We start from the raw sequence: 11762 nt of genomic DNA, 5'->3' as shown, positions 1-11762 counted from the left end.
TACCCACGTGTCAATGGCATGTCTAATAATTGCAACGATTTGTGACACTTGTCAACATGTATTTACATAACATCAATAAATTAAAATAAAAATTAATATTATAATTCAAATATTTTAAATCATAAAATATTAAGCAACAATTTCTTCTCGATAATTGGAAGAACTCGCACACTCAATTTTTTGGAACTAATTACGACAGCTGCTTGAAACACACAACCGATCAATCATTCTTCAAGAAAAATGTCATGGTTTAAGCAAGCATTCAAATGGCTGAAAAAAAGCACAAGCTCAGAAATATATGAGTGAACAAAAATTAAGAAAGAACATCCGCGTAATCTTGATTCTTTTCATCTTTAATCAACCAAAAGAAAGGGTGAATATCTGTTCAAAAAAATTCCCTGTTCGTCATTTAACCCCAAAACTGTGAAGACCCAGACTTTGCAAACAAGCAATGTCGTCGAGTAGCTTGATAGATTAAAACCTATTCTATCTCTGTGCTTATGACCATGAATAGTCTAAAACCCACATCGTGAACACGTCACCAAGAGTGATTGTAGGACTTGATCATCGGTAATTTATTCCTATTCCACTTCTGTGAAAGACAAAAAATATCAACCCACCTTCCTTTTTCTGACAGCATATCCCCAACCAGCACTGAATATCAGGAAAAAAAAAGAACCAAGAAGCAATAACAACTCATCTTCTCGATCAACATAAGATTTCAGTCAAACAAACCGCGTTTAGCAGATCAAGATTCCAGCTTAGCATCAGAAGAACTCAATCCAGGAGAAACTCCAGTAATTTGGGAGTCTAATGGTGCAATAGATTTGGGCTGCACTACTTCAAGTATTCTCAGAGCTGGTTTTGAGTTGTACTGCATTATGAAACGAAGAGCATTTTTCAGTGACAACAAATATGACAAATTTTATAATAAATAAACCATAAAGTAATATATATCCGAATGGAGGTTGTATTATATACCTTAGTCGCATCTTTTAAGAAAGCACTTATTTCTTCTTCGGTAAGTCCACCCTCATCTGAATTTTCCTCCCAACCCAAAGAGCGTAGAAAGGCAGCCTCTTCCTCCTCTGAAAATAAAGGATCCATGCTAGCGTTCTTTCCATTGTCTAAGTACTTCGGCACAATACAAGTATCATCAATGCAAGTCACATCAGCTCTTTTCTCAGACAAAAGGTCATCACTCAGGTTTGCACTTGATTGAGCATCATCAATCTGAGAAGTATTAGGAGCAGGTACATCCTCCTTTTCAGAAGTTTCTGAAGGTGGCGGGGATACAGCAGTCCCAGAGTCCATAACTGAGGAAAAGTTCTCAGTATCAGTATCAGTAACAGAAGTGGAGATCGCCATAGATTTCTTTCGCACAAGGTTGAAAAACTCTTTTCGACTTTGAGCTTGAGAGGTGGTTCGCTTCTCCAGCACAGTTAATACAGGCTTATGGTTCAGGGCTGGGATGTTTGGTGAGCCCTTGGCTACTACAGCACCAGCAACAGATGGAGCAGTGGGAAGTGTAGAAATTACTGCATTGATACCACTTGTTGGACTCGAATTGTCCTTCACAACAGGAGCAACCCCATTTTTCTCTCGTGATGGCTTGAGAACATGGAGTTTCCCCGCATTTGATGACTTAGACGTATCACCCTTCGAGTTATTAATGGGAAGTGAAGTTATGGGATGCTGCTGCTGGCCCAATTTAGTTTTCTGTTTATCTGAAGAATTTGAAACCTGTAGCAAAGTTGAGCATACTCAACAAATATTCACAAGAAATGCTGCAACCGGATAGTGCCAAACCAATGGAAAGTAAATGGCCAAAAGTTATAAAGTTCCAAATGATTAAGCGCTATCCACTCTTTTCGACAAAAAAAGAGAGTATATATGATGTGCACAATTTATATAGCTCATTCAGGGAATACTTTCTGACAAATGTACCTGTTCACAAACTAGTATCACAAGAACAGAAAGAAAAGTAGTTGATAACCATCTTCAAGCTTATCAGATAATTTTACTCTCTATTATATGCAAGGACATATGAGTGACTCGTCATATTAATTATTTTCCATATGTGACATTCTAACTGGCCCCTTCTAGAAGCAATGTCTTAAAAACAAGAAAATCAAAACCAGGCATGTTGTAAAGTGCTGCAATCTGTCACCATATCCGTTTAAAGACATCAAAAATCCACAAGACATATATCTCCAACCTTTTGCTAACAGTCAGCGAAAAATGGTTTACACTTGCTCACGAGAAAAATAACATGACGTTTCAGTTATTGTCGATCAATGGACAGAGGGATGACTCTGAACAAATGGTGATGTTAACAGTATAAAAATCAATTTAATTATTTGAAAGGACATGCAATTTCAGGGGTCCTACTGCAACAAACGAAGAAAGGGAGTATAACTAATTTAAGTGGTCTTTCAGAACCTAGGCACTGACCAAAGAGATTAAAGCATAACCAGAAATTCAGGCATGCAAATCTCATTAGCAGCTTTGAAGCAGGGCAAATCCAATATTCACAGAGGTTGTGACTTGTCATGTCACTTAATTATGTTTCATAGAAAATTTATTATTACAGTTATGATAAAAATAACTTCCTCGATCAGATGGAATACTCTTATGAGGCACATGATATCCACAATTCCAATTGTGGAGAACATAATACATATAAAGCATGTAGTTATAGATAACTTAATAGTAATCATAAAAGGAACAAGTCCACATAATTTTCCTCCAACGGGGACTTGGAAAAGAGCGTCAGGAAAAAAATTCAATCAGTCTTTAATATGATGAGAAGAAGGGTAAACTCGTGATAAGAAGTTGAAAAGCATTACACTTTAAAGAAATATCGAATTTCCAATGAAAAAGTTGACACATACGTAACAACAAAATAGACAAAGGAGTCCAATTTTACCATCTTGACCAGAGGACAAGGAAACATAACCATCCAAAGCCAAAACACAGCAGAGTGGAATGATTTTCAAGGTTGAATGACAGCAAAATATTTAACTTACCAAAGAGTTTCTTTTTAAACTTCAAGAGAGAAAATTGTTATTGAAACAGTAAATGGTGAAAAATCTGATCAGTTTAAAATTGTGGTTTGTTTTTCACAGAACGTAGCCAGCCATCAAACCACTGATTTTACCACTATGACATAATGATAGTCTCATATTAATTGCTAGAAACTAGCTACATCATTGGAATTTGGAAAATCCTGATAAAATACAGGTGATTGAGTTCATAAATTCAGGGAATAATAAACGCAACCCACCCAATGACATCAATACAGCTAGGCAACAAAAGGAGAAACAAACATTAAGAAGTTCAAGCAAGCTGTTTACCAAAAGGGTGGGAAAATAAGATCATATTAGATTTTAAGCTTCTTCAAGTACAAGACATACACCAATTGATTTATGTTTTCCTCGTACAATAAAAAGTTGGAACTTCACCTCAACTACCACAATCCCCAGATTTATTCATGTACGGATAGCTTTTTATCTACGATCGATAAAGTTCCTGATTTTGTTCTGCGATGAAAATATCGAAACTAAGGACATAGTACATTTTCTAAGAATTTCGAGCTAAAATCATTCCAATAGTACAGGCGCTTTTGTTTCTTCAATGATATTCCACTTATTATAATCTGCTTCCTTTTCTTTTCAGGTGAGATTGCTCAAAGCCTTACAACTCTAGTTTCCACTTTTCTCGTTCTTTCTCCCAGTTAACGAATTTCTAATTCTAGCCAAGGTTCATAATAGGCAGTTAGGAGAGACTGTTCTACATATTTCACTACTGGTGCCAAAAGAAAAATCATAGTTAATATAAATGTAGTTTTACCAAGACTCCAAGAGTAGATTTCCTCTTCAAAAAACACACAAACACACACTAGGCAGCCAAAAGTGATTAATCTTGCTGATCTTTTTCGATTATATAGTTTGATTGCCTAATTAAAGAGCTACTCTAGGACTGTTTCGTCCAAACTTCCATCCTCGAGCTAATTTTGTACAAGATCAATTCCACAATTTAATCTACTATGATATGACAAGAATATTATGACAATTTTAAAAAGATACTTCTAAAACAGCACAATGTTGAAGAAAAGAAGAAACTATTCAAGACCCCCCCCCCCTCCAGTCATGTCTATTTCTAGCAATCTGAATCTAACTTGAACAGAAAACTTCATAAGACCACAAGACTAAATAAATTGCTCCAATCATGAGACATCAAAGCATATCTTGTGAAAAATCTAATATTTCCATTGTAATGAAAAACCTTCCGATTATGTAATCACGAAACAAACATTATAGCTTCTTTTTTTTTTACCTAAAAGGAAGAAAAAATTAAATCAGTGAGACATGTACTGACCCATACACCTAGAAGAAAGATCACAATCAATAAAGTTCATCAACTGACCATATGAAACATGTCATATTTCTAAAATTTCAAAACAACTACAGTTCCACTCTTACCAAAGTCTTTGGCATGGATGGTGTGACTGGAATTAACGGCCTAGATTGTTTAATTGCCAGTTCTTCGAGCCTTTGAGTTCCAACAGATATCTGTAACAGAATGAACACTGTGTATTAGCAGAGTCACTCGAAAATCTTCAATGATAACGGAGAAAGGAACCTACCTGAGGCATAACCGGAGCTCGGCTTGGACCCTGAGCTACAGCTTCTGCCATATTGAGAGAGGTGGTTGTGCCCGAGGCAGGTTGTGTGGAAGCAAACTGTTGCACAGACGAGATTCCGATTCCATTGCTTCCAAGTAACACAGGAACCTCTGCCAAAGCAGATGTCCATTTTTCGCCACCAACTGCAGCAGCATGACCAATAGGTAAGCTCTGAATTGCAGAACTTAAGCCCGGAGATGGGACTCTTCCTACCTCCGGAATGACTGCTCTTTCTTCAGTTCCTAATGATGGAAAATTTCTCTCAAATCTCGTTTTGTTCACGTTGCCAACAAGAGTACCCTTGGTAAGCAAACCACTAGTGTTGTTTCCACCTACACTGCTTGAATCAGTTACAACTTTCTTAGTCCACGTGTCCCCATTCGACCCAGAAATTGCAGACTGAGATCGTCTTAACCCATCCCACTCAAATTTACCAGAAAAGGTGTTCCCCGATGAATCTGAAAAGCCCCTGTGCCAGCTATCCCCAGACACTGACTTGTCTTTGTCTAGAGAATCATGTCTATCTTTCTCCCAATCCCTGTCACGCCGATTTCGGCCAAAACTATTATAGGACCTCAGATTTCCAGAGCCATTACTACTGGAACTCCGGTGGAAATATGACGAGGTCGTTCTTTCAGAACTTGATGATCGTCCAAAATCATGACCATTGCTACTCAAAAATGAATTGTTCCTTGAAAGTTTGGGTGCAGATTTATCATCTAAAACAAAACAAAAAACATTAAAAATAGGTAGATCCGAAAGATTGAAAAAGTTGGATAAATAAATTCTTATTTAAGATGAAAATACCTAAATGCGAAGTAGACCCACTGCCGCTCTGGTTTCCAGAATTTTTCAACCATTCCGGTACTAAAGTCGGCTCACTTTTTTCCATAACTAGTGCTAAACATTATCATATACAAAAAAAAGGGAGGAAAATTAACTTGTCCTCTTAGAATAACTACCACCGTTCCGCAGCCATGTGCCAATACCAATTTAGCAAATCTTATCCGCACCCAAACAAAATTGACCGTAGTCGGTCTAGCCTTTATTCTATATTGCTAATTCCCTAAATCCACCTTTTCTTCTCAACAGCCTAATGCCCAGCTCCAAAATTTAATAGCCAGGATCCCCAAAATGCAAGTTAAAGTCACCAAATATAATACTCCAACAAACTGGTATTAGAATCAAAGAATTTGAACTGTCCTATACAGGGTATCTAGGGTTTCTTCTCGCTCTGTACAATTTTTAATATTCTATCAGCCCAAACAGAACATTCAACTTAACAAAACAAAACCAACAAAACCCAATCACGTTTCAATTGCCAGAAACAGCATTAAAAGTAGCAGCTTCGAATGTCCTCCATGCTCAAAGAAAACAAGCCAGGAAGACACTCATACGTCAATAACAAGCAAATTCAACAAACCCCGTTAAATATTACCCCACTCCATGCACAAGGAATGCCAAAATAGATCAAATTCTTCAAAATAAATCTATACCCAAGTTAGAAAACGCATGAGAACCAAACCCTAGACCCTAGAATCCACCAAACAACAACGAAAAATCCCAAAATAAGCCAGGAATTCGAACAGTCTATCAGCACGGAAGTTTATCAAAACTCGGAAACAGTCGTATAATACCCCGAAAAACTTAAAAAAAATAGAACGAAACCAACGCGTCGAATAAAATATAATATAGGGAAACTATACCCAAAACAGTCTTCCGTGTTAAGGAAAAACCCTAATCCCTTGCACACGCCGCCTTTAGTTATGCTATCGTTTCAGAGTCTAAAACAAGTGCGTCGAATCTTCTAGGCAAAAAAAAAAGCCAAATGTCATCAATTTCCTCCGAAAATCCTTGGCCTGGTACGCAGCAGACGAGATGGGAAGAGGATTAAATCTGCGAATATTAGCGAGGAAGCAGAAGATTACACAGATTTTGTATGTATTTGCGGGTGTGTTGAGAATATATATATATATTTTGTGTGTTGTGTTCATATAAAAAGAGTGGTTGTATAGCCCTACTTCGTTTCAATCTTAAATCCTAATCGTCGGATTAAGTACCCTTCAATACTAGGACTCTCTAACCAAGCTAATCCTAATCCATACCAATTTTTTGAACCTACTCTAACATATTGTCTATTATATATTAAAAATATTATTAAATTTTTTTTCTCGATTTAAATCTGACTTATATAATTAAATCTCGAACTTGATGTAGACATACAAAATGTTCTTGATAATAATGATCAGATGTCATATGATCGTTGTACTTGATAATAAACAAATAAATAAACAAGACAATAAGTTGGTTACGAAATTATTATGGATGAATGTGCAAGATAAATTTTTTAAACATTATATTCCATATAGTACAATACAAAAAAAAAAAAGTTATATCAGACTGTCTCATTGGTTAATTTTTTATATGAGACTCTAATCTAACTCGATTTATAAAAAATAATTTTTATACCAAAATTATTGATCTTCTTTGTAAATATAGATCGGATCAACTCGTTTCACGGATATAAATTTCCTTAAACCATCTCACGTAAGACTTATTATATATCATGATTTTGAATTATAATTTTATCTTAAAGTATTTCTGTTTTATGAAAATGTAACTCTCTAAACTTGACTTAAAAAATGAATGGTACCATATGTGGTCACAGTCCAAACATATAAAAAGGAAAGTTTATCTATCATATATTGCAAGTGTTAGGCAATTATCCATGTTATATTCGAAAATCCAATTTAAAAATTGAATGATTTTTAATTATATAGTTGTTTTTACAAAATTATGTAGATTGTGGACATATCAGGTGCAAAATCCATCGATTTGAGTGAAAAATTATAAAAATCTAGCTTCTAATAATTCAAGAAAAATATATACTAAATTTGACTTTTGTATGATCTCTTAAATTAATATGTACTAAAAACAAAGGAATGCAAGAAAATTGCCATTGAAATCTAAGAAATAACTATCAATGTGATTTTTGAATATATAATAACCAGTGAGAATCTATAAGACATGAAAATATAATAAAATTGACGTAAAATGCTACAAACTGGAATGAAACAATTGCCTTCCATAAATTGGACCGCACCAGCTATACTTAAACTTTACACAAAATTTCAAAAAGATTTTTCTGTTTGTTTCATCTTCTTATTTGCCAAATTTTCTGCAACTATCCAGAGTTCCAAAATCCTCAAAATCAAATTCTATATTACTCCATTAAAACTCAGGTTTCACGATTCTTTCAAAATTTGCAATTACTCTTCACCCAACATCTTCCCACTACTTCATTGCAGGTTTTCACCATCGGCGCTGTCGAATCGCCATTTGCGGCTGCCACAAATACTCCATCTTTTGTTCTTGCTGCCTTAGTACCACATACATCGTTAGTTTTTCTGCTTTCTTTGGAGCGCATAGCTCGGTACCTCAATCCTCATCGCTGGCCACATCTTTGCTTAGCTCAATTGCTGCAACACAAGTTTCTTCCCCACACTCATTCTCGGAATGTTTCTGCAGCTATGATCAACTTTTTTGCCATTGTTTCTCGTACTTCATTTTGATTTCAGCTGCTTATTCCTCTTGTTTTCCTGATTGCCATGTCCTTTACTCAACCGAGATCTTCCATAGCCAATACACTATCTTTTCTGGGTGACTTATTCTGCCTCTGGTTCCCTCCACCGTCAATTTTGAGTCCCAAGCAATTCCCCACATACTTTTCTCATCTCAAGCTTCCATGGGTACGTCTTTGGATTTCTTCTTTGAGTTTTCTATGCTAGTCCTTAATTTCATGATTTATAGAATTGATGCTTATACATCGGTGGGGGATTAGAGTGGTTACCTGATTTTTGTGCGGATTGGAAGAATTTTATCCTTTTTCTTTGTGTTTTATCTCATCTCAAGGAATGTGATAGTGATTGGAAATCTTGCCATAGGTTAAAACTGTAATGACCTGAATGTTTATTTTGAGTGAAGTACTAATAAGACATGATCAGAGAGTTTTTAATTAAGTATTATCAAGGAATTCATTAAATTGAGGATCAACATGTTGGGATCCACCATATTTAAAATGGACAACTCAATCTACTTCGGATTACATTATACCCGAGAAATCCAACTAGATGAATGTGATTATAACACATGACAGATAAGATTGAGTTCGAATATTCTGAACTAGTCATGATGCAGTCTATGAACAGGAGCTGATTTTATTTGTTTCATACACCATTTTCCCTCAGCTAATCTCTCTGGAGTTATAACCATATACCTTAGGTTTTTCTAGCCAATTTCTAAGACGGTTTAATTTCGAAAATCTTCGGAGCTAACGTCGACTCGAGGAGAAGTCGGTAAACCGAGACACACAGATCAAGACGTCTTCAGCGGGCTGATGACGGACGCCTGTACAATCCTAAAGCCTTAAATAATGATTTAAGGATCATTAGGAAGAACTTTGAAATATGTTTATTAATTCTGAATCTGGCATGATAATGATTTCAATATGTCGGTATTGTCTAGATTCAGACGAGTAAACTTATGTCAAATTGTTCTAATGAGGTACGTGATGTACTGACTGAGATATCCAAGCATAGTATACACACTTATATGTTGCATGATAAATGTTTTATTGCTTTGACATATTATGCCTGACATATCGCGTTGGGCCTGATATTTTTTGAGATATACCTTATTTGTTGGGGCCGCTCAACCCTGTTCTTTATTGTGGATTATTGGGTATTGAGAGCTACAGTGTCCAATGAGACCCGTGGGCTCTGATGACCCTAGACATTGTAGGTCCATGTTTTGATGATGACCGTAGGAGCTAAAACATGCCTAGGACATATAAAAAACAACACACTCGAGTACCTCTAGACTGAACATGAGATTCTTGACTTGATCCTTGATATTCAGGCATATTGCATTTCACATGCATCATATTAGTTTGTATGCTCGTTCATTGTCGTATTGGGCAATTGTCGATCACGTCCTTCTTTTCATCTTGGACCCCTTCCAATTCCACGGGGCAGGTCTTCGGTAGGTTGGATGTTTTGGATGGCCAGGGAAGCGGCTAGAGCAGTTGGGTTCTCAATGGGATCCAACAGAGGTTTTATTGGTTTCTTGTATTCTCATGCATAATTATGATTTCGATTTGGTTGTATTAAAGATTAAGACTGGAATTATTGTTCTGTTTTTGTTTGAATTGATAGATGATTAAGTTATTTGGTTTCTGTTATTTAATTGTTGTTATCAATTTTAATTTTGAATGCTTATTATTTTGTTTAGTAGTGCTAGGGTAAGGGCGCTACATTTAGCGGTATCAGAGCATGCAAAATTTTTTGGGACATTAGTAATTCTATTTCAATGATTTAAATGTTGATTTTGGTTTCTTTTCAGATATCGGGAGATAGAAACAGTCGTGGAAGTATGAGACATGGCCGTTACAGTGACGATGAGTCAATCCGAGAACATCGTCATAGAGATCATGACAGAAGGCATCACCGAGGCTATGATGAAAGGAGATGTAGCAACCGCATCAACATTATGGATTTCATGAAGATTAGACCTCCACTGTTGACCGGAGATGATAATGATGATTTTGTTGAAGCTTGGGTCAATATCACGGAGCAGGGTTTTCGAGTGCTGCACTATGACGAGAATGAGAAGATGGAGTTAGCCGATTTCATGATCCAAGGAAAAGATCGTAAATTGTGGATATATGTTATTGGGGTGGATGTTGTTTGGGAAGTAGTGATGGAAATGTGTATGACGTTGGATGTTTGGAAGAGAGTTGTTTTGCTGGTTTTTGTATCATGAGCCGACCACCTTCTTTCATTTATAGTAAATGCCATAAGTTGCTTAAAACTCTTCACTTATGAATATTTTTTCGATTTATTTCATAATGAATCAAAACACATCCAATGTGATAAAAAATATTATCATGCCTACTTTATTTAAACATCTCAATCCTTGAATGAAATGAAATACATCCATTTGCAATAGTGGTCCTAAGGCTACTTTACACCAAATCTTTAAACACAAAGTCACAATATATACCATAGTTGCCCAAAGCCTACTAAGACAGAATGAAAACTTAAGAAATCAAGAAATAATCTATGTATAGATCTTTGTTTCTTTCTGCCACGCTTTTCTTTACATTTGTCCACCGAAGTCCAACTCCTCATTCTACTTAGTTGACAACATGCTTATGCTAGTCTCCTTAGCATAGACCACAAGTCATCTCATAAATCATTACATATTCAGGTGTTCTTCTTTGATGATCACCTCTAAAGTGCCTTCAGGGAGTTCATCACTGTCAGAATCTTCTGTCTCCAACTCCTCATGTACTGACTCCCCATAAACCTTTTTCACGAGTTTAAATTGTTCTGACAATATCACCACTCATGGTGTGCAATCCACTAAGATTTGGAGCTTGCCCACACAAAAATCAAATGTTTTGTTTTTTTCACATCTTCCTCATCGAGTAAAACATTTCATCGCTAACTTTATTTCCAATAGCTGACCTACCCAATTTTGACTTGTTTTGCTCTTTATCAGTTTTCTCCCTTCTAGAAACAACTCTCTCCCTTAGCATCCTTTTTTTTTTTGTGTTTTGGTGAGTGGCATAGGGAAATTTTTGTGTTGGTTCACTCTCCAAAATTCACTAAACTCATTTCTAGTAGGAATGACAAACCTGATCCTTGATCTCTGATCTTCAGCAGTTCTTTTCACTTGCTCATGTCTCTTCTGCCCTAATATTACAACTTTCTCACATGCTCTGACCCTTCTTGCTTGGAGTAAAATGAGTCTATAGATGGTAACTCCCAAGCCTCTGGTGAGATGACTTTCCCTTGAATTGCTGGCTCTTTTTTTCACCAGAACATGACCTACCACTCACTGGTTGTGAGTTAACTGCTCCTCTTGAGAAATGTTGGTTCCTCGGACTGAAGGCCGTGACTCCCCAAACATTTCTAGAATGATTACGATGGATATGTTGTCTTCTCATTTCACTAGCATTAACCTCAAATATTTGCCTTTTGGGAATCCAACACTTCTTGGTTTTCTTTCTGGA

General features: G+C 36.2%; 2 protein-coding genes across 2 annotated transcripts; one reads left to right on the top strand and one right to left on the bottom strand.

Annotated features, from left to right (window-relative positions):
- Positions 1-329: 329 nt before the first annotated feature.
- Positions 330-6672, bottom strand: LOC142517915 (uncharacterized). The gene is made up of 5 exons (XM_075620431.1): positions 5495-6672; positions 4649-5406; positions 4485-4574; positions 982-1743; positions 330-874 (listed from the first exon to the last, which is right to left on the bottom strand). Exons 1-5 carry the CDS (start codon positions 5577-5579, stop codon positions 749-751), a joined length of 1821 nt encoding a protein of 606 aa, XP_075476546.1. The 5' UTR covers positions 5580-6672; the 3' UTR covers positions 330-748.
- A 1163-nt stretch (positions 6673-7835) lies between these two features.
- Positions 7836-10507, top strand: LOC142519617 (uncharacterized). Its single transcript, XM_075622656.1, has 2 exons — positions 7836-8436; positions 10088-10507. Exons 1-2 carry the CDS (start codon positions 8296-8298, stop codon positions 10505-10507), a joined length of 561 nt encoding a protein of 186 aa, XP_075478771.1. The 5' UTR covers positions 7836-8295.
- The last annotated feature ends 1255 nt before the right edge of the window (positions 10508-11762 follow it).

This window comes from Primulina tabacum, chromosome 11 (genome assembly GCF_025594145.1).
Source record: "Primulina tabacum isolate GXHZ01 chromosome 11, ASM2559414v2, whole genome shotgun sequence".
Classification (NCBI taxonomy): Eukaryota; Viridiplantae; Streptophyta; class Magnoliopsida; order Lamiales; family Gesneriaceae; genus Primulina; species Primulina tabacum.
This window is presented reverse-complemented; position numbering and strand designations above follow the sequence as displayed.

What these genes read in the sequence shown, in the direction of transcription:
- LOC142517915 (XM_075620431.1), bottom strand. Translation starts at nt 5,579, where the DNA reads ATGGAAAAAAGTGAGCCGACTTTAGTACCGGAATGGTTGAAAAATTCT. An exon ending in CATCCATGCCAAAGACTTTG is followed by an intron (nt 1,744 to 4,484) that starts GTAAGAGTGGAA and finishes ACTTTGCTACAG; the next exon opens with GTTTCAAATTCTTCAGATAA. An exon ending in TCTTAAAAGATGCGACTAAG is followed by an intron (nt 875 to 981) that starts GTATATAATACA and finishes TTCATAATGCAG; the next exon opens with TACAACTCAAAACCAGCTCT.
- LOC142519617 (XM_075622656.1), top strand. Translation starts at nt 8,296, where the DNA reads ATGTCCTTTACTCAACCGAGATCTTCCATAGCCAATACACTATCTTTT. An exon ending in CTCATCTCAAGCTTCCATGG is followed by an intron (nt 8,437 to 10,087) that starts GTACGTCTTTGG and finishes GTTTCTTTTCAG; the next exon opens with ATATCGGGAGATAGAAACAG.